The 23,395-nt window shown below is 33.9% G+C and overlaps 1 protein-coding gene across 1 annotated transcript in view; it reads right to left on the minus strand.

Moving 5' to 3' along the window:
- The window catches only part of LOC100740554 (putative uncharacterized protein DDB_G0271606), a 34,304-nt gene extending 11,560 nt beyond the window's left edge, over positions 1–22,744 (minus strand). Inside the window, exons 1-2 of the mRNA XM_003492916.4 lie at positions 22,422–22,744; positions 9,891–10,145 (exon numbers count right to left, since the gene is read on the minus strand). Of these exons, the coding sequence (XP_003492964.1) occupies positions 9,891–10,145; positions 22,422–22,541 (375 nt within the window). The 5' untranslated portion in view covers positions 22,542–22,744. The remainder of the gene's footprint in view (positions 1–9,890; positions 10,146–22,421) is intronic.
- Between the last annotated feature and the right edge of the window lie 651 nt (positions 22,745–23,395).

Genomic DNA, 23,395 nt, shown 5'->3' on the forward strand with positions numbered 1-23,395 from the left:
CAAATATCCTGTAAACTATGCATGTATCGAAAACGCGATACAAGTAGAACTTGTTCCGTTTCAACGTGGCCTTACGACGACCGTCGGTCATTTATCTAGATGAAGGCGCTTTAGAGATCTCAAGGTGACCTCTGTTTCTTTAAATAGAACTGTACATTTTTTTATACACCGTTCAATGCAGATTTTAATTCCCTACAGGCGGGTATTAAGATAATAATACTAATTTCGTCAAATTGAGCGTATAAAAGTCAAGGAATACATAAACATAAAAATACTGCGTTATCTTCCCTTGTTTTTCATGCGATAGGTTCCACAAGATTAAAGTTAAAATATCTTTTAAATTAATCACTTTTCGAACCAGATACGTTAATACTTTTTGTAGAGAATTACAAAACGCATCCAACGGAGTATAAAGAATATACGTAGAAATAGATTTCAATTTAAGAAAAGACAAAAGTCAATTTGAAATCTCGATAAGATTTGTGAACATCACAAGATGTATCTCTCGAAACAAAGTAGGTTTTATTTGAAACGATCTTTCGAATAACGTACAGTTTCAGAGATATTTACGTGAGTTGGTTAAAACGAGACACCTTGTATAGTATTTGAATGAAATAGTCGTAGTATGTAAAGGATGATACAAATCTTTATTTGTATTCCATTTCTCTGATTATGCTCGAAAGAAATACGAACGTGCATAAATATTCTCAGTCTAATAGTTGGTATTATACAATTTTCTGGAAACAGAATTTATTCAAGAAAAACGTGTAACTTGATAAAATTACATTGTTACAGACCAGAAGATAAGCTTATAGTTGTGCTTCAACTTTGAATTTACATTAACTATTTTTAATTAATTTCTTGTTTGTCCGACTGGTTTTGACTAAACAAGGAAATGTAAAACGACGAAATATTTGCATGAAGCTGGAACTAACAAAAAAGAAATTTCATGCGCGCATCAAACTACGTTGGAATTGAATTTTCTGCACTGCTGAGAATAAAAAAAGAAAAACAGAGCGATAGCAGGTCGCAGGAACAAAAAGTGAAAAAAGAAAGAAAACGAATAAAGTCAAGGAAATAGTAGAAAGTAGTGGAATCTCTTCGGCGATTTTCTCCGGCAAAAGACTACGTAAACACTGAATAATTTTCTTTCCTCCGTTACGCAAAAATTAGTTCCAATCGAACGACTCGCATATACCGGAACGTTTCGTAATGCATTCCCCTCGAACGCAGCGAAAAAAGAAGCACAATGTTGCGTTCGAATTACTTAAAACTCTCTTGCCAGCGACATTCCCGAACACGAACCAATGAAAAAGAAACGATGAAACATATTCGTAAATAAAGCAACGTATAAATTTCATTTGTTATTAAACTTTGGAAATTAAGAAAACATAGCAACAAATATGACCTGTACGAGAACTTCTTCGTTCTGGAGACTTCGATTCTTCGTCGTAAATCGCGAAACGGTGACTAATGCCAAGGCGATTAAAACTACAAAATGACTTCCTTGAAGATTCCTTCAAGAGGAATACGAATAATATAAATGATTCTAAAGGATTTATATCTCCAAGTCTATAATAACTGTACATTATTAAGGATTATATTATAAAACAGCTTTAATAGTTCCATGCCCTGCAGGCTATTGCTGATTCATGATACTTGATAGACGTGAGGTTTTCATTAGGGAAGCGAAAATATTCTCTGTTGTACTATTCAGTTAATTGGCCAGCAGACTCGAAGGAAGGCTGAAGAAGATTCGTCATAGGAGGTATCATCATCGCGAGATTTAAGAGTGGCAGTTCTTCAAGATACTGCATTGGCTCATACAGTACACTATATTCTGATTGGTAATAAAATATGATATATAAGAGAAATATGTATATATCATTGAATTAAAATGTAAAAATAGAAATTCAAAATGAAAAGGTGTTATTTCTTTACAATTAGAGACTGTAATTATTTTATTATAAGTACCGTATTAAATATAATATTGTATTCTAAGTATTCCAAGTACTTTAATAATTGTTTTACTATACTAACTATGATGCTATAGACATTCTCTGTTATTCTAAACACAATTAATACATATAAACATATACTTACATACTTTTGCCTTAAATTCAAAGTTCTAAGGCGAAAAAGCTTGTTTCTTTTACATAGAGGGTAAAAGATCTGAAGTTTGGAATTTCAAATGATTCTAAGCAGATATCCTTCAAATTACTATTTCAACGATATCTATTTTCCACTTGTGATATTGTATCGATGAATATCGTAAATTATAACAATTAATTATTAAATTGCCGATGTCAAATTTCACGAAAATATTACCGTCTCAGGTTCTATTTATATGAACGTATGTATATGTATAAATTAGGTTACCAAGGAACCATAATACCAAAATTAACATCGATTGTTGAGCAGAGAGTCGAGTGCGTGGCCTCCTCCAACGCGAACTTTCACTTGTTAGCAGGAAAAGAGAATAGGCGCTAATGCTCATCCTGAGATATTTAACTTTCAACGCGTGATTGATTAATTAGTAAATGTGAATTGTCTCTCACCCTTTCTCTCTCTCTCTCTCTCTCTCTATCTCTCTCTCGAATTACATCTCGGACAATGTGATGCGAAGAGAAAAGAAATTCTTTTCTTTTCTTATGATTTTCTCGACATTTTACAAACGTCTCTGTGCACTGTTGGATACTCAAATAACGTGGATATAGCGTAGTTTCCGGTTCGTTTAAGGCAGTTGATAGAAAGTAAGATCAGTTTACGTGACTGAAATGCCGATCTAACAACGTATTTCTGTTGTTGTGTATGATTCTAATGCAACTAATCGTAAAGTGAAAATCGGCCACTGTGTGATAAATTAAAGGAAATATAACTGGATTGAAAAAGGGTTTCTTCGTTATATGTGGGTTTTTATGTCGCCTGCAATGTTTCGAAATATAAATTTATTTAAAGTAAGACAAAATTGACCCAGTTTTCGTCAGAGATTCGTTGATGCATATATTACAAAATATAAAAACCGATATTAGAAATATTTCAAAGTTTCTAAGATACAAGAAGACTCGAAGATATTAATTTCCGTGTCAAATAGAGGGATTATATTGATTTAAGTTATGTTAATTATATTTTAAAAAGAAATATGCCAAGATTATATTTAAAATTTCTCGAATAACCATCGAAGCATAAATATATTGCAGAAACGATAGCGCGTTGCTTTGAATGCGCATATTATTCAACAGTGTAACAAAATATAAAACATATTTCTCAACAAAAAGATTACCATTCATCAAAATATGTTACTTAATGGCCAATAATTTATCAAACGATATCGAAGCTCGTTAATCTTTTATTTCACAAACAATCTTTATTTTTCTTTATTATCTTTAGTATCTTTAATTTTTGCCGAATAAATCTTCTTTTTATATTTCAATGTCATTGAAAGGTCGAAATTATTATTCCCACAGATTCTTGTTTACTGAGAATCAATTCATCATCCTTGATTACGTTTAGGTTTCCGTGACTGAGAGCACCGTCACACGTATTTTTTTTTTTTTTTTTTTTAAATTTTTAATATAAAACATATTTCTCAACAAAAAGATTACCATTCATCAAAATATGTTACTTAATGGCCAATAATTTATCAAACGATATCGAAGCTCGTTAATCTTTTATTTCACAAACAATCTTTATTTTTCTTTATTATCTTTAGTATCTTTAATTTTTGCCGAATAAATCTTCTTTTTATATTTCAATGTCATTGAAAGGTCGAAATTATTATTCCCACAGATTCTTGTTTACTGAGAATCAATTCATCATCCTTGATTACGTTTAGGTTTCCGTGACTGAGAGCACCGTCACACGTATTTTTTTTTTTTTTTTTTGTAAATTCTTCTGAACGTATACGAGCAAACAAAAGCCACGTTCGACCAGTCGTTACAAATCTTAGATGGAAATTTTCTGCAAAGCCTTATTTCAAGTGGACGATCGTCGTCCTTGTCCCACAAGAACGCAAAGAATCTTTACACGCTCCGATTGGTCCGAGAACGTCCTCGTTTTAATACCGTAACACATGTACTTTTTATCACACGTTAATAACAATCACCTCCTTCGCGTTGTTTAACCTTGACAAATTACAACGAGCATTCAAAACGGTGGAGAATAGTGTCAAACTCAAGTTATTAATTAGATTGAAATTAAAAACGAAGTACTAATGAGATTTTATGTACGTCAGTCCTTCTTTGAATATCAGAGTATTTTAATACCTAATATTTTATTGATAAAGTAAAATGATTTCTGTAACTAACAATACAACGTTATGGAGGCTTTCATGATAGAAAATATCACCAATGAATTAGATACAAAACGTATGACTGTACCATTAAATGAATAACGATAAATAACAATTGACAAATATTTCTATTAAGTGCGATAACAACGACATTATTTACAAATTGAATGATATTAATGGGTACACCTTCGAAGCTGAAAATCGTACGATTTTGTCTAAAAAGTAATTTACGAATTAAGATTAAAACCTGATTGAAATTCTTCTTATTAAAAGAACGTCAACTAATTCGTATTTTAATCTCAACATAAATAATCTGCCGCAAATTTTCACGAGTAAAAAAAAATACTAAAATCGTGTAGGCAAAAAATTAGCAATTTAAAATCAGAACTTAATTTACGTTCGCCTGATTAAGTAAATTGCAAGAAGACATCAACATTTTAATTACAAATTAAATAATCTTCTAGAAACCTCGAAACCAAAAATAGCAAAGTCCTGTGCAAAAGAAAAATTGCAATTTAGAATCAGAAGGAAATTCAATCTTTTTTTATTAAACGAATTTAAACGAAACGAATAGAATGGCCTGTCATAAACCATCGAAACGGAAGAGTGGCAAGATTTGTGAGTGGAAAGAAGCAAAAAGGTGATTTCCTGTTTCGCGTTAAAATCACTCGTACATCAAGGAACGTAACCCGAATTACGTAATTCGCTGTTGCGGTTCTCCTTGAACGCAGCTCCTAGCACCGGTCAACACCGTTTCAGCGCGTTTCGTTCTCCGCGTTCTAACTCTTTTCTTCTTTGCTTCTCTACACCACTCGATGCCAGAATTGATTGTCCTTTTCTTCCTACTGATGAATCCTCCGCGTCGTCTATCCTTTGCATACAAAAGGTTTCTCGAGAGAAGACGATTTACGAGCGGGAGAAACGCGCAGTTCGAACGTGAGCTGGCAGACTCGTCCTGAGGATTAATCGGTACCAGGCATTGAAATCTCCGACGGACAATCGAAACGCGCGATGCTGAATAATCGAATCCCGTCCCGCTCCATCGATTCTCGCGTTGCTCCTACTTGTCTGCCGATTAATTGCATGAAAAACAAATTAGATCGAGCACTTTTTTAACTAATGTACATTAAATTACTGCCCATTGAAACGTAATGCGTGGGAAATCGTTTGCACGTTGAAGTACGAGAAACGTTGCTGGGATTAATTAATTTCTTTATGACGTTTGAATTTCCGACCTATAGAAGATCTAACGAGTTTATAAGTACGCCATTATTGGATCTTTCAATCTTCCAAGGATTATTAAAAGGATTGTATATATATGGGAAGCGCGTTCGCGTTCCTTTAAATAGTAATTTATCATAAATTATAAATAGAGTATGCAGATTTATATCGCAATTAGGTAAGTAAAGGAAAATGGCACATCTTAATGCAGATTTGTTTCGCACCATAAGTGTCGTAACGAGTATTTCACTTTGTATATTTGTACATTTTTGCCTACTACGAATATATACATATACAAATTTCCCATAATTTCCCAGAAATGCATAATTATCCGCAGTGTAATAATACGATGATACAATACGATATGAAATTTTCTGCAGAAGATTACAGTCTCGAAGTTGATGGCATTTTGAATCTTTACTTTATTTGTCATTGTTTATTTTTATTTTCCTCTTGAAACACATTAGCACAGATTCTTCTAAATAGGTGTGAGGTGACTCAAACACTGTTCTTGTCCCCATTTTAATAGCAATTAAGCGTCGATTAAGGATGATTATAGAAAGCTGTAATGCTCCAGAGGAAATAACGAGATTCAAAGAGTGTCGTTCGACACTGACGATGAAAAAATCCTGATGGCGATTCGTATCTCCTGTTGCAATAACTCATTAACAGTCATAGACGTGATATGGCAAAATTAAAATCCATTGAGGTTATATACAATGCACACGAGATAAGAGACTGGAATTTGCATGGCTGTTTCTGATCTCTGCCTGCTTCTCCTTTTCCTCTTTGCCAATAAAAGTGCGCAAGAGTGTACGTCCTGTCTCGATCGTAAATAATTCCACGCTTTCTAGGTTCCTGACTTTTTATGACTAATTTACTCATTAACATACTCCTTCGACTATTATTTTCATGGACATTAAAAGAGCATGGGACGGATTAAGAGCACGGAGATTAAATACGGTCTGGCAAAAGCTTTCTTCGCTGAACCTTATAATTATCTTTCTTCTGCCATTAAGAACGAATAACGATAATTTCGATATAATTTTACGTACGCAATAGCTTGAATACAATCGTTAAATGTTCGATTCTTTAATGATTTTTAAAGTACAACATAATATTAGACCAATTTTCAGTGAGAGTATTCGATATCGTTAACTCTAATTATTGGAGTATTTCTAACAAATAATCGAAGATGAGGAAAAATTGAACATTCAACGTAATAAAATCCTCCATCCTCTCTATTATTCCTACAACTTCCTTTCACTTTGCCATTCTATAAAATCCCGTTATTATAATATTAAAATATTTATAAAATAAGAAATTAACAATGAAGCATTTTTCGTATTGAAGTAAAAGATACGTCAATTTATAAGATTTCCTGTATTTAGATACGGGAACAAATATGTACTTGTATAAAGTTCTTAGCAATATAAATGATAAGCAATTCGTGTAAAATCGAATAACCGATCGAGTAACAAGAGTCGTTCTTTAAATCAGGTTTTGTGGCTTTACGGATGAAAAAGTTAGCGATAATATCATGATAAATCACGGTAGTTCGTTATTGCCAGCAATATCGAAGTGAATACCACAAAGAAGGGCGTGACCATAGATCAGGCACGATCCTTTCTTTCTATCGAGTGCCGTGAGAAGCGATTCTTCTTTGCTGTCTCATCATAAAAGGCGTGTTTTCATCGTTGCATTAAAATTCATATCGAACAACCTACGAACTTCTCGATCATATTAATACGAATGCTTACGAGTGACAAATAATTTCAACTAATATTATTGACAATTCATGCCACGTTTCCTTTATTTTCTTTAAAATTAACTACTGGAATTACATATTAGTATCGTTTTGTTAAAAATTAATACGATGCTTGTTTGTAAGAAAAATAAAACAATTAGGAAGGGATATTAAAGAAAATAAAATAAAATGCTGAATAAATGGATAAAATATCGCACCAATAATTAATCTTTCTACTGTAATCGATGTAACTTATATTTTATATAGATAATTTTAGTTTTAACTTTCAGTCGGATATCTATCCTCGGCTGATGTCTTTTTATAGCTTTATCGTCGAAAAACTTCTTCGCTGTAAAGCAACAACTATACCACTTTCTCATTTAACTTTCACTTTCATTTTTAAACACACTTCTACTTGGCTTTTGCATCTCTTGCAGATGCACGATTATTCAAGCGTAATTCTAATACTCATTGAAGGGATAGCTGTTATTAAATTCAGAAATCTATTGCTTTGAAAAGATATTTTTGAAATTATGGAACTAGAGCAGCGAGTTACATTAAATTTATATAAAAGTAGCATATATACGAAGCAAATTAGATAATCATTAAAGAATCCATTTGAATTTCTAACATTATAATAATACACAAGAAAGTAAAGTTACGCAACACTTGCACGAAGTGATATTTTTTCGTGTTTTATAGGAAAGCAATTTTTATTCTAACTTATTTTATTATTTTATTTTAACTTTCCATCAAACAATCCCATATTTTTATTTAATCTCGGGATCGAATACGTACTTTTACCAACCTCTTGAACGTTTCAAACACTGATCGTCACATTAATCGTTGAACATTGACTGTCTCTTGACATTTTACGAAACTTCGTACATGTATTGCACACAACTGTGAATATTTATGCAGATTCATATTTTTACGAACGTGACTAAAATTATTCATAGGACCTAAATACAGGATTACCTCGTTCTCTACAATATTTTAGTTTGGATAACCTGTATATTTTTTCAAATTATGTGCATTTTGTAGATTTTGGCATATTCAAATTTGCCAGAGACGTATAGACAGTCAAAGTCCATAAATTTTTTTAAGTCTCATATCCTTAATCAACACGTCGTTCCTATTTAAAAAAGTATGTTTTGAATGTTTTAAATGAAAAATTTGATTAATTCGTTTTAAGCATCGAATTCTCAACAAAAATGGATTTCTTGATTTCTTTTCCTTCTTATACTCAATAATCCATTGATAATATTAATAACTTAACAAGTCGCAAGATACACGGATTTCTCTTTTTTTATAATTTTATAATAATTTTATAACCTTTCGTCAAATCTGATAATCAGACGACACGTAATTTGCAAACATCTCTTGCAAAAATCCAGTTGTTTTATTACCAAACTTGTGATTGTTATATGGACTGTATTTATTAACATTGACAATTTGCAACTTGTGATTCCAAAAATTTCCATCACCAATATTAATTTAATCGTGCAAGACAGCGCTGAGCTTCGATATTTAGCTATTGTTTGATCGGAAATTTAAAACTTGTTCGAGTTCCCAGCGTTCGTATATTTCAATCTTTTTGCTGTGCGAAGCAAATTGAATTCTTTGTTCAGCATGTCAGCGTTAATCATATTATCGCCGTTCTCGCGGCGTTTCCCTTCCTCACTTTCCATCATAAACTCAAACAGCTCCATTCGACTGGAAAGGATCGTTGGGAACTGATCGATCAGCCGGTTGATCTTTTACAATCGGTTAAAATCGAGGTGAAAATTTAGAAATCTCGAAAGCTGGCACCGCGTTGAACGAATGAAATAAGATACATTGGTAACAGGCTAACTCTTTGTATAGAAATTTTACACGGGACAAGCCTTCTTAAACTCGTGCATGCATTATAAACGAGCAAAACGACTACTTTGCCTACTTGAAAGTACAAATCGAAGTCTTTCAGTAATGCATCCATGTTGCTAGAACTGCATTTAGTGACTAGCTTTCTTTCTCCCTTTTCTTCTGCGTGCTTTCCATTCTATTTATTTAATCTCATACTTTTGTAAAGATCATACTATCTTATATCGGATACAATTTTCATATACCTACGTATAATGGTATGTTGCTTTCTCCTGAAATCCAAACCTGTTAACTCACACGTTTCTTCGTCATAAGGCAAAACATCTTCAAGAAAATTGGTTTTGATTCATACGAACACGAGCATAATATAATATATTTCTATCACAAACATGAGAAAAGTGATGTCTTAAAAAATAAGGAACTCGTTGATAAACGAGTTATCGTATCGGAGTTATTGACAATTTGTATAATGAATTACCTGGTATCTTTCCAAAGAACGAGTTAGAATAACATTTCTTATTGGAACAAAAGCATAATGCGCAATAAATTCATTCGAATGAAATATTTTTTAGATATGAAACAGTTGTGTATACAAGAATTGTAGAATATCGCGCAATATAACTCCTTCAAAATATAAATAAACTATGGTTATTCTAATAAATGGAGGTCGATATTTTACAAGAAAATTAAATAAAATAAAATCTTTAATTCGAAATTTTATATGCATGTAAATTCCTGCAGAATTTTTATTTCGTTATGATCACTTACCTGGACGAGAGCCTCTGGTTGCAGATGTTTCAAGAATTCACCTTGTTGGTATGTAATGGATGATGGTTGTTGTTGCTGTTGCTGCAACCTAAGTTCAGCTTGCATCGCAGCAATCGATTCAGGAGTGCAGGATGCTCGAGCTTGGACCCAGGATGCTGCGAGAATGAAGCTTCCAAGGATCACGGACATCGTCACCAAGGTGACAGCCGCGATTCTTGTAATTTGAACCGCTGTACTCTTTGGCCTCATGTATGCCTGTGAATAAGTGAATCAAAATGTTAACGAAACCAAAAATATAAATTATTTTATAACATTATTATACAGAGAATAGCAAGACACGAGCAAGATGTTAGTCTACATTTGGAAACAACTTAGGTATAAGAGGTAAAATTTTGTTCTTTGAGGCTTCATTTTTCAGAAAATCGAGTTTAGATGTGTTTAGTTTGCAAAAATTAATTGCACGCGTCTTCGAGGAAGTTTCTGTTAAAAACAAAGCTTCAAATGAAAAATCATATCCTAAACTTTCGACTATATTTTCTCTATATCGTTAATTGTTTCTGTATTCATTTCCATGAAGTATTATTGTATATAAAACAATCTGAAGAAAAATAACATTAAAATAACATTTATTAATCCGTGAAATGTAAACAGTCTACACAAATGTAAAGTATTAAGAATACAAAACTCTGTACAACACGCATAAACAAAATTCGTGCTTTTTTAAATATTAAAACGCGAAATCTCCTTCTCGTATTATCAAATTAAGAATTAATACAATAACGTAAATTTTACAGAAACCAAAATTTATCAGTGTGAAATATAGCGTCACAGAATAATATCATATGAATTTATAAAATAATACTTCGTCGTTAACTTGCATTTATTATTGTTACTCCGGGTTTAATTACGAAATAGAGACAAATGTATCCGGGTAACAGGTTCGGCGCGAAGTAGTTTGATTCAATAAGCACCGGAACAAGTGTACCTCTTGCAATCAGAATCTAATTACTCGAGATTTTCCATCGCTATTCTCGCCGTTTCTATTTTATGTTAATCAAACATGCTTATACACTTCTGTGATTATATCGCGCGTATTACGTTCGATCGGCGTAGACGAAGAAAGGAATATGTAGCTAAACTTGACTTCCGTGATGATCTCACTACATTGAAATAAGCCGGTACCATAAATCTAATTACAATCTCATCAAGGTTTTTTTAATCGCTCCATACTTATCCATTTTTAATCCTTCGAACATTCTCTAACGTACTTTTATCAATTTTTTATTTCGAAATTATTTCCTACATTATTTCCTATTTGTACTTATTTGAAACAACTTGTAACATATTTTTCTATAAAAATATAATGTATGTTATTTAAGTGATAGTTCGAATTGTATATATTTATCTATCTTTTTTACTCTTTCAAACATTTTAAATTTCATTAGAAATTAAATCAATCTTCGAAGATCGAGCGTATCAATAATTTATAAAATTGTCCAAATAAATAGATGAAATAATTTCTATTATGAAGCTCAGTTTACGTTTGACATCGTTACTCGTTTTATCGCTCTGTTTTTGAATAACCAGTACAATAACGAAGACGTAGCGAATGATGTAAATGAGATAATTTACATCCAAACACTGTTACCGAGTCTAAACATAGGTATGTTGCTCGCTTTTCATTTCGCTGATTATTTGCGTGTCTGGTTGACGTAATAAATTACATCAGAGGCAACGGGATTGCGATTAGAAATTAATTTTAACGACCGACAATCCTTCATTACTCGATTAAACGAAACGTTTTGTTTTCAATTGCAAATCGTCGAGTTAAATTTATCTCTTTTAAGCACCGAACTCTAACACGATTTACCTATAGCGATTTTATTTTTTCACTTTTGTTTAACCGTCTTCGTGTTAAGATTGATTATCGCTTCAAAAACGAATCGAATCTTTTGTTTAGTCAAACCTCCTTCCTTTCCCCTCGTAGCATTATATTCTGCTAAATGAACGATTCAAATTCCATTCTTAAGAGACAATCGCGAAAAAGTAGAGTTTAAATTAACAACTTTTGAAATGGAGATTCTAAGTAACGCTTATTGATCTTTCCGTTCGAAGAGTAACGTGAATTCGCAGTAAACGCCGCGCGTTTCAGCAAACACGACAGATGCATGCAGTTGCTAAACATGTGCAAGGTTCATTACAGGATAATGTAGTCAATGCAAAATGTGTACACGCAGAGTGCAATCGCATGAATGTGTGTATGTAACTTCATGCTGGCTAGCCAACCGAGTCGAGGTCTTTTGTCGTTTCACGCTCTCCTTTCCCGTGGTTTAGCAGCATTCCCACTTCATAGAACGAAGCTAATCGCGGGAAAAAGTGAAAAATGGAATTGGAGAATCACATCGTTTTCCTAACACGCGTCCCTCCACCATGGTAAAACATACATCGCCATTCATACAATCCTTTCAGAACTCAACAAACTTTACGCTGATAAATTTTGCAATAATTTACAATTTGCATGTTGCAAAATTTATGATAATTATAATAATTATTAACGCCACAAGTTGGTTCATTTTCGTCTATTAGACAGTGGACTCGAATTATAATCTTCATTAACAACGCTATATAATTTAGGCAAATTTTTAACCATCGACCACGTTAACTGTTTTGTTTTGTATTTTGTTTAAAATAATAGTAAATTTTCAGCGATTGTTTGTAAGGTATAGAAAGTGTATATCTATGACGAATCCCGAAAAAAAAGGAAACTTCGATGTATTCAATGTTATTCAACAATTAATGTGTCGTCGTGAATTTTAAAATAATAAACTTGATTATTACTTATCGCCAAAAATTTCCAACGAACTATGAAATTCAAACGAGCGTGGAATTTACATTTCCCATTAGATTATTCCATATGTAGTACTAAGTTTAGCACAATGGAGCTCTTCATAATTGGAGTTTCGTAAAAGGAGAATAGGAAACTTAGCACTGAAAGATGGCAAACGATTAAAACGAATGATGGACACGAGGTTTTTATCCTACCACTGATTACATTCTCTTATAAGTAATGCGGAATTAAAAACAATGGAGCTGTTCGCAATTGGAGTTTTATAAGAGGAGAACTATTGTAAAAACTTATTGTTTATAAGAGCGATGAACTATTGTGAAAAATGAGATAAAACATATAACTGACTAATCACAAATAATTATTTATACCTAACGTAATATACAATATATCAATTATATAAAATACTGAGAAAATCATGTTCCTCGTAGAATTCTAATAAATTCCACTTTTCACCCTGTGATCAAATAATACACTTCGATTAGCATCTGTTAACGATGAATCTAGGAAAGATTCTTAGATTTCCCGTTTTATTCAGCAGCCGAGCATGAAAATTATGCCAACAATACCGTAATTGACTCCATATCAACTATCCGTATAAAATCGTTTAAACCAATGTGAAGATGAGTGGATAGCACGAGATGCCCAGACAGTCGCTAGTCACAAGAAGGAAATACGTCCGATAAAGTAAGGCTTGCTGTTCAATAACTGTATCGTGACACTATTATTTTACGCCTTGGACTCGTTCAGCTGCTTGAGAACCTTGAAAATTAGAAAAATCTGTCACTCTATACGAATACGTCTCTGATCTCCTTTCAGATCCTCTCGTCTCAGATCCTTTGTCGTTTCATGTATTATACAGATAGTCTAATTGATAGTCTTACATGTTATTCGTACTGTTTTGACGATAATTATAGCAAGTAACATTGACTACGATAATTAATTGATAGTAATTTCATATACTTAGAGATTAGTTCAATGTCGCGCTCTGTGCTTATTATCCTGACAAGTAAAACAAGCATGTAATCTGGCAGAGTAATCGCGTGATTGGTGAAGGAAGATACGGTTCCGGTAGGCTGCATGAATAATCGACAAACTGAGAATATAAATTCCTCCAGTGAATATAAATTGAAAATATTATTGTACAACTTATTTTTCCAACAAAATTAAACGTGCTTTTCCTTAGATTACGGAAATATATTCTTACGAGAAACGAAGTTATAACTGAGCCATATTCGTGCATTCTATGTATTAGACAGAATTAGATAGAAATTAATTAAATTAGATAGAAAGATTAAAACAAAAATTGAATAATTTGCAAATACATGTAAAATATCCAGAGTACGCTACTTAAAAAGTTTAATGGAGGAAACGGATTTCTAACTTTCTAACTTCGAATCGTTTCATTGTGTTGGTAAAAATATAAATTTGCATAAATATCTACGATCTATCCTATAACTTGTATTAATTATGAAACTAAAAGAATAAGGAATGAAGTCTTGTAAGAACTGAAAAGAACATTCAATTAAGTCACATTCTCAACATTTTGCTTTACGCCACTATTATCGTCAATCCTCCAATTAACAAAATATGTATTTAGCTCTCAAGTATCCGTACATTGAAAAATATAGCATAACGTTCAACAGGTTCGAAAGATACTTTTACCTGTACGCCGGTTCTCATCATCATTTCGACATCAGCTGTACTACATGAATAATAATCAGGAAGAATCTCGTGCGGTTAACGATCAAACGACGTACCAGTTACCGTAAAGATAAATCGCTGTGCACATCGTACATCAACACGCGAAGAAATTTACACAGTATACCGATTAACCACGAACTATCGCGTTTCAGTGCCTTCATTTATGTTACTTCTAGTCCAATCGAGTGATGGAACTCGGTGCAGATCCATGCGATATTAAAAAAAAAAGAAGAGATTGACAAAAAAGTTGCTAAGAGCAAAAGTCCAATACGGTAATCGACTATACAGGGTGGGACGGTAATCGTAGCACAACCACAGGCAAGGGATGATTCTACGTACAAAAATAAGTCGAAAACACGTTTAATTGAAAACGAAATAGTGTGTATGCGTGTGCGTATGATACATTTTCGAATTTATTTTCCTTGAAAATGAAGCGTCTTACGAAACAACGTTATGACAAAATTTCTTATTTTTTCACGTAGAATCAGTCCCTATCCACTTGTTCTACGATTACAGTCTCACCCTGTATAACGCTAGAAACAACTTCTTTCAGGATTGACTTTCCATCCGCGGGCAACTTCGATTTTTAGCGAGCGTTTCGCGTGTCCTGTTAACTTTACCAGGCCACGCAGTTTGTAAGTTCCAAGTCACTAAACGAAAACATTTCCTCGCTCTCCATTTATTTTGTTATTTTCTCCTAATAACAAACCCATACAGGATACAAATTTCGTCCGCGAGTATATGCAGATAAATATGAAAATCGTCGGCGGATAGTCTGGAAGAACGACATAGTATGCAGTTGGATCAACGTCGAACACAACTTCTCACGTGATCAAGAGGTAAATGTTTAAAAAAAAGTAAGGAAACTAGCTTATGGGTCGGATTTATGAGAAACGGATTTAACATTTTCCCATGGAAAGAAAAGTCGGTTTCAGGCGCCTAGCCCGCGATTGCGTCTTACCGCTTTAATTGGTAAATTAATTGAAAAGGGCAAACGCTTGTGACACAGACTGTACTTGTACGTATTCGTAATGACCTCGATGTGGATGGACGACTCTAAGGTGAGAGGCCTCGAGGAGATAGTAGGCCATCCGAGGCTGCCTTTATGCTGCTCGATCTGCCAGACAAAAGTAAACAGGCACTGTTGCCAGGCACTCGAGAAACTAAAGGATTATTATATATATGTATGTATGTATGGATGGATGTATATGTCGCATGACAAAATTTTTAAACGTGTCCTCCTCGACGTGTGCTCTGACTCATTCTTCCCTTTACCGGTATACACTATCGATCAAAAGTCTTGGATCACTCGCATCTACTAGCAACATCATCGAACTTACCCATCTATCCATCGAATATACACAAATAGAAAGCATATTCAATGGTTTACAGAATCAGCAAACGTTATTGTTTTCACTAACAGGTACAATTATTCGTTTTATTTAATTGATTAAAGTACTATTAAAAATTATTATTTTCATCGACAGGTAAAATTATTGACAAATTTTGGATTTTTCGCGCATGATGAATGTTCGCTTGTTTTATTTATTCGTTTTATGAAAAGGGTATTTTACATCTACGTGAAATGTAAAAATTAATCGGACAATTCTTTCTTTATTTAACGCTATTTCGTGAAGCATGAAAGAGCAGAGGATGGCAGATTTTTGGTCCATAGTGTACATACGCCTACCAAATGCTTTTAAACGACATGATAATGACGCACCATACTTGGGAAAACGAAAAACAAATTAGCTTTTTAACATATCTTTTTATTCGTCTACTTGAATATCTAAGAGTCTTTTATATGTAAATGTAGCATTGCAATTTTCCACTAAATAATTAATCTACGATATTAATAAACTGACATTCAATAATAAATATTTATACACAAGTATATTTTTAAGCTTCAAACGATTCGATTCTAAGATTTGCTGTACTGTTTGATTTTCCAGGCTGTCACGTATATTCGCGATTATTCGTTAAAATTAAAAGGTATAAAAAAACAGGTAAAACGTTTTGTAGAAATGAACGCGAGTAAATTAAAGGATTAAAGTTCAAAAAGCCATGTCGAGTGACTCAGTTACGCCTAGATGTACGGGACTTCATTTTTAGCACGTAAAGATAGCTGTTGTGTCTAATTAAAATGTAGGAAGAGTATTAGAAACGCCTGTCCCTCTTCCGCCATCCAAACATTTCATGTCTCGATATGGACAAACCTGATGTACGCTTGGAAATTCTGTGACAATTAGTGTAATTATTTTCAGCATCGTTAAATATGATAAAAATCTATTAATCTATTTTTTCTTATATAACTTTAAAGTAGATTTAATAAATAGATTATTAGAGAAATAATCAGCGCACAATTTAAAACGTTACGAAAATATAAATATATGTTGACAAATACAGAGATATATGTATATGTATGTATAATCCTGTTTCAAGAAACTTCCAAAGCTAATTAACGATCACGGAAGAATGTTGGAAATAACTTCGGTTCTTCCGCGAACACGGTATTGAAATATGTACGTATATATTTTAACTTATGTAAGAGACATATTGCTCATGCTAAGTCGTGTAAACGCGCGAAGCTAAAAGCAAACGGGCTAAGCCATCGTTTTAGAATATTTTACAAACGATTCCTTCTTCGTCGGGATAAAAATTTTCATTCCACATATTTGAATAGAAAATATATTTTAGAAAGTATAACGTAATGAGAATTCTAAATTATAGAACTCGTGTAAAGCAACGTGAAATTACTAAATTGAAAACTCTACAGTGTAGCCTATTTCGTATGTAAGAAATGTTGCAAATGGATATTCGTTGAGTAATAGCGCACAATTTCTAGAAAAAAACCGCTGCTGAAGGAGAAGGTATACGCATATCGTAAAGGATCATGTTACGTAATATCGCAGGAAATTCAAGTTTCAATTACTTGCTACTCAAATAATAGCAGGATGGTCATATTATGAAATGATTACTATCTACGCGTCGTGTGCTCCCAACTTTATCCCGCAGGTGACTCCAAACCAAGCATTAAAGTCTCCAAGCTCACTCGATATGCGTATTGCACCGTCGTTCAAGATTGAATTCTTTACAAACTGAAAACCGAATCTCTTTGGTATTTGAATCAAATAATATTCAAGACGCATATATCTAAATATATGAATATAAATAATTATAAATTATATAAATTCGTAATATCCATAATCGCATATCACGAATATAAATTTAGTTTAATTCTATTAATTATTGGTATCTATGTTATCTTATTTTAGCTATATTATCAAAATTAATGAAATTATATATTCAGCTATTCTATTACAAATACAAACTTCGATTTAAATTACAAAGAGGAAGAGATAGAAGAGACGAACGTAAGCAAATCTTGAACCACTTTGTCGAAGTTGAATAAATCGTATTTATGAGGAAATCTACAATTTAAGCGATTTAACGTCTACGAAAATTCTATTCGATAAATTTGCAAGTAAACCACGGAGCATACAATTTTCATCGATTCTATAATCGTAGTAATTTCTTGGAAAACATAATTGTCGCGATGCCAACGGTGCTTGCCTCCATAGGCGATATGTAAATTCGATACTTGTGAATTCCGTACAACCCGAATAGTACGATTCTAGTCACGCTTCGATTGAAAAAGAAACGCAGTTTAAATCGCTGCAGGTGAAATCTGTCAGTCTTACAAATGTTTTCAATGGCCGGTGTTTGCCTCGCGATGAGGAAGGTGCAGTTGGTACTGGTTGGTACGTCGTTGTCGATCAAATACCGTTTTCAAATTTTGTAATTATATGAATTACTGATAGAGGCACGAAGAAACGTTACTTTAAAGCATTAAAGCAAGAGATTATATAGGAGTTAACCACGAAAGTTTACAATGGTTATTTCAACTATTTCTTTTCTTTTCAATATATTTTATGTCTCAGTCATTTTATCTTTTTTGCAGCTTTTTGACACATAAAAATATTTTTTGACATATAAAAGATATACGTAGAATTTTATCAAGAATAAAAAAGATAGATAAAATAAGCTACGCGAAACTTTCCTCGAAGACGAAGAAGTTTTATGTAAGAGTCATTGTATTTTGTAACAAGATAATAAGAATATGCGTAATAAAAAGATGTGTAAAATAAACTACGTAAAAGTGTCTTGCAGATAAGAATGTGAAATATTACTTTTGGACGTGGACAAGTGAAATCGTGTTTTTGTTTTAACGTTTCAAGGACAAGAATTCTTTATGTAACCAAATTGAAACAAACATTGACGTCATGGCGAATACGTGTTTCCCGCAATGGAAAATTTGGACTCTACATTAAAGCTTTGAGAATCTAGAAACAAAAGGCAATTCAACAGTAGCCATGGAAGTTTCTAATAGTGGCGAATGGTTGCGTTCACCGGTGGTAGAAAGTTTCCGGTTTTAACGAAATAAACGAATGAAAAAAAAGCGTGGCCGACGTTGAAAATGAAACCACGTCGTGCATGATTTTTCAAAACGTATCGCGTCACGCGAATGAAACATGAAAGTTCAATTAGCCAGAGATAGAATTTCCATATTTCGAAAAAATCGAAAAACCAATCCAGATGATTTATTGCATTAAAGATTATGGCATTTTTTTAAACTAAGGCGAACGATGTTTAACTGCGGGAGATGTAACTGAATAGAAAATACAGTTGTAATTCTATTCTATGATTATCAAATCAAATATTTTATTTCTAATTCATAGACTGAATTTAAAGAAGGTTCTCACGGTAGTTTCCATTCTTCTTTTCTGCAATGTGAGCTAACTGTTTTCTCGAACTCTCATTGAGAAATTACTCGCCTATGACAGTGCATTTATTTACTTCGAACGGATGCACACACGAACATACTGTCACATACTGCCACGGTAAACATGAATTATGAGCACTGTCATTTACGTCCCCTAAGTATCATCCATTTCTCTGGGATTTCCTACTGCAACTGTATTTTCAAGCAGATAATTAAACGACAAATTGCCTTTCCTTCATTATCTTTAATCCCATATTATTTCCTAGCCTTTATTTAATTTCTCAACTACGTTAAACATACTCGAAATTAGAGCTTGGAAACAGAGAAATATTTTAGCATTTGCATAAACTAAATTTCTTTCAAATTGCAGCAACAACGTTAAAAGATGAAAAACAAAATTTTGTTAAATTTTCTAATTAATCTCTTGGCGAATAGAAGAAAATTTCCAAACAATTAAGACCGAATACGATACAGTACAAAGCTGCACAGCGTAATAAGCAATCAATCTTGAAAGGATCTACATTCAACGTTTCATGGAGACTTTCATTTTACACCGACACTTTTAACAATTGCAACGGTTATTGACAGAGAAAGTTGGCAATTAATTAAACGACAAATTCTTTCACCCGTACCGGTGCTTTTCATTTCGTGGAAAAATAAATCATTGAAACACGTTTCGAGTCTACTATTCCTTATCTAATTATAGAATATCATGTTCGCGGAAATTACCAGGTATAAAACGCGACAAGATCGCTTTGCCCGTAGGTTGCGCCGTCGCTTCTTCCGTTTACGTAGGCGACTTTTGATCGATCAAGCAAATAAATAAACGTACATATATGGTAGCGTGGTTCGCGCAATTAAGCTTGTCCAGAAACTTTCACGGAAGTGCCTTACTGTACGGATTTCCGCGCTCTTTCATAAAATACCAGCCAAACAACGTCCTCGATACAAAATGTATCAAAGCCAGAACGAATTTTAGTCGCGGTATAATTCAGCGTTTCCGTTGCATGACGAAACATCTGTCTCGATCTATCTCCTCTACCCTGTAATTTATAAAGGCAGATAAGCAGAATTAATTCTGATAATCAGCCACTGTAAATTGTTTTACCTTAACTGAAACTTGGTTCTTACGTTACATAACTCCCTTCGTAATTTCCAAACGAATACCTACAGATTCTATTTTAGCAAACGCGAAAGGATTTCTTTTCTACTTGAAGGAAAATAAATCATATAATTGTAAAAAGATAACGATACCTACGTAGATGCTTATAGCAAAAGTGGAGGTAAGTAATTTTATACGTTAAAATTATAAGGTACTCGTTTTACGTCTCATTTTATGTCTGTAGAGAAATTGTAATCGATATTAATGAAAATTTGTTATAACGAAGAAAATTGTTCATTCAAAGGGAATAATGTAATCTGATCATTGCGCTCCTGAAGAAAATTCATTTGCGTTTGTGGATCATTGGCAATTTATCATGCGGTCGCGTTGAGTCTGTATACATATTTTACTTATATACTATAGATATCTACCTAATTTTGTTATTGTGACGCATCAATTTCCTGAGACTCTAACGACTAAAGGAAAAAAGCTACAGGAAATTTTCGAGCCACTATACACATATATAATTTTTAAATTTCTTACTGTGTGTATAGCAGAAATTTCAAACATAAAAATATATACATCCTTTTTACAGCAATTCAAAATTTGATCGCGTTATTGAACTCTCAATGGGTTAATAACAAATGGGCATTTATTTTCGACAGAGACGTATCAGATGTATCCACCATTATGTATTTGTAAATTATTTTGAATATAACCATCAAGAAATTTTTATTCAAAATAAAATATTGAAATAAAACAGCACTAATTGTAACGTAGTTTTAGTTGCCAAAGATTATTACCGAACTACCAGAAAAATTAGCACCTTCGTATTTATGTCGGTAGGCGGAAATAATATTATGATCTTATTCTAAGATTTACGTTGGTCACGTCCTTGCGCATATTTTTACAGCTCCGTCGTGACAATTTTCCTGTACTGGCCTCGCTGTGCAAAACACATGCATTCATAAATCTAATCTGCTCGTTGGAATTTTGTTATCAGAAATTACTACATTTATGCTTCCTGTTTAATCGATCGAGAACAAATAGCGTACAGACATCATTGCATCGAAATTCTATTTCTATCTTTACGTAAGCTCGCTTTATTTCATTAATTGTGGCTAGCATAACGGTAAACGTATCGAGTCTTGTCGAAGAATATAATCTATAAAGCAGCACTAACGAAATATACATTGCATAACACAGATACACGTATTGTGGTAAAAAAATGATAAACAAACGAGAAGAGAAATGAAAATTGCTAGTTACACGCGATTATATTATACGATCAGTTGGATAATTTATTTGTTAAAATTTTTTTGCATCTTATTCATCATATTTTTACAAATTAAAAATACTCGAAATGTCTTCTCTTTATAAATTTCTAGTAACGTAAAAAACACTAATTTTTAAATATTTATTTAAAGATGTGAATCGTAAAAAGGAATTGTCTTCCTATTTGAATAAATGTAAATTAATAATCATCTTTATCGCATGTGTATAATATTGCTGCCAACGTGATCACTATCGATGCTCAAACAATCCCATGTTCCGGAGTCACGTACCATGTCGAATTGTTTTTAAACTGTAAATTCTACCTGGTACACCCGTTCCAAAGTAGGAGGCTCTATTATAATATTTAAATCAAACAAACTCGATCTCTGCATCAGATCAAATGAAAAATCAAAAGTCACTGTTCATAATCGACAGAAGACTCTATTACTATAATAATCGCAGTCATATTGAAATACATAGTAGGACATTTAATTAAAACAAAACCAAGCCCTGCGTTACGACTAAAAGATCAGAGTTCGATACTTTTAATCAACGGAAGACTGTGTCTTTTATGCTGCGAGATTGAGTGCGATTAGAAAATCGCAGCTCAAAGCTACTTTATGAAACCATTGACAACAGAATCCTGCGTTCCAAATAATTCTGAATCTCGACCAGTCATGGAATACATTGACCAGACAACCTCGATTCACCGTCTTACTACTCCTATTCCAAAAACGAAAGAAGCTGTCTCGCTCGGCGAGCTGCCACGAAAATAGAGGAATTCTCTTAATTCCCTTGATCCAAAGAAAGCTGAAGGCTTACCGGTGGCGGTTCGGTAGTGGAGTACACCTCGCTGGGTGCGTAATTGCTATGAGGCGGATGAGGCATCTTCTCCGAGACGACGGCAACAGTTGCCAAGGAATCCGGCTGTTCCTTTTCCATCTTCCCTGGTACCTTTATCTTCTTCTTCCAAAGGCACTGATTGACTAAATGACTCTGACTACGACCGATACCTTTCTTGCTGTACGTGGTATCTCGAAAAATCCTCTCTCTTCTCCTCGATCGACGAGAACACTTCGATGTCGATCGCTCGGCGAATCGACGAGCAGTGAGCGGCCAGCACCGTCTGACACCGCTAGCTTAGGGTTACCCCCACCAGCTGTTGAAGCTGCTGAACCTTCTGGTACACCTTTCCGATGGGTATGTCTTCTGGTACCAAGGTGTACCTCAGCGTGTTCTCGTTGTCGGACTTTCTAAACAGCTCCAGCGTGTACCTGTACGTTCGTGGGCGAGACCGAAATATCAATACGTGTGCATATGCGAGTGTGAGCAAGCGTGCATATGCGTGAATATTCCGCATATATGTGCGTAAACATCAGGTGTGTATGTGCGTGAATGTAACGTACGTGTCCGAAGCTATCCCACCATGGATCACGCTAGGTTGGTATCCCCGTGTGGGGATCAACGTTCGAACGCCAAGTTTTGCAATGTTTTTCTCGTCCCCTGCCCTCCACCTGCTGCTGCACTCCTCCGCCCCCACCTTCAACTGGCTGGCTCGTATTCCGTTTTTCCCCAGCTTTGGCCAAATTGCATCAACCTGACGGACGAGCCCTGGAACGGAGACGGGACTGTTTTTGAATGTGGAACTCTCACTGGTTGGACTTTTAAAGGACATATGGTTATTTAGCGCGCGTGCGTGTGCGAGCTGCATGCGAGGTAGCTTGTTTCGCCGGGCAGGAGAAGCGTAATTGGAAAGGCGCCGCCGGTTTTCGGGAAAGGCGATTAAACATTTTCTC

This window comes from Bombus impatiens, unplaced genomic scaffold, assembly GCF_000188095.3.
Source record: "Bombus impatiens unplaced genomic scaffold, BIMP_2.2 scf_0899, whole genome shotgun sequence".
Taxonomy (NCBI): domain Eukaryota; kingdom Metazoa; phylum Arthropoda; class Insecta; order Hymenoptera; family Apidae; genus Bombus; species Bombus impatiens.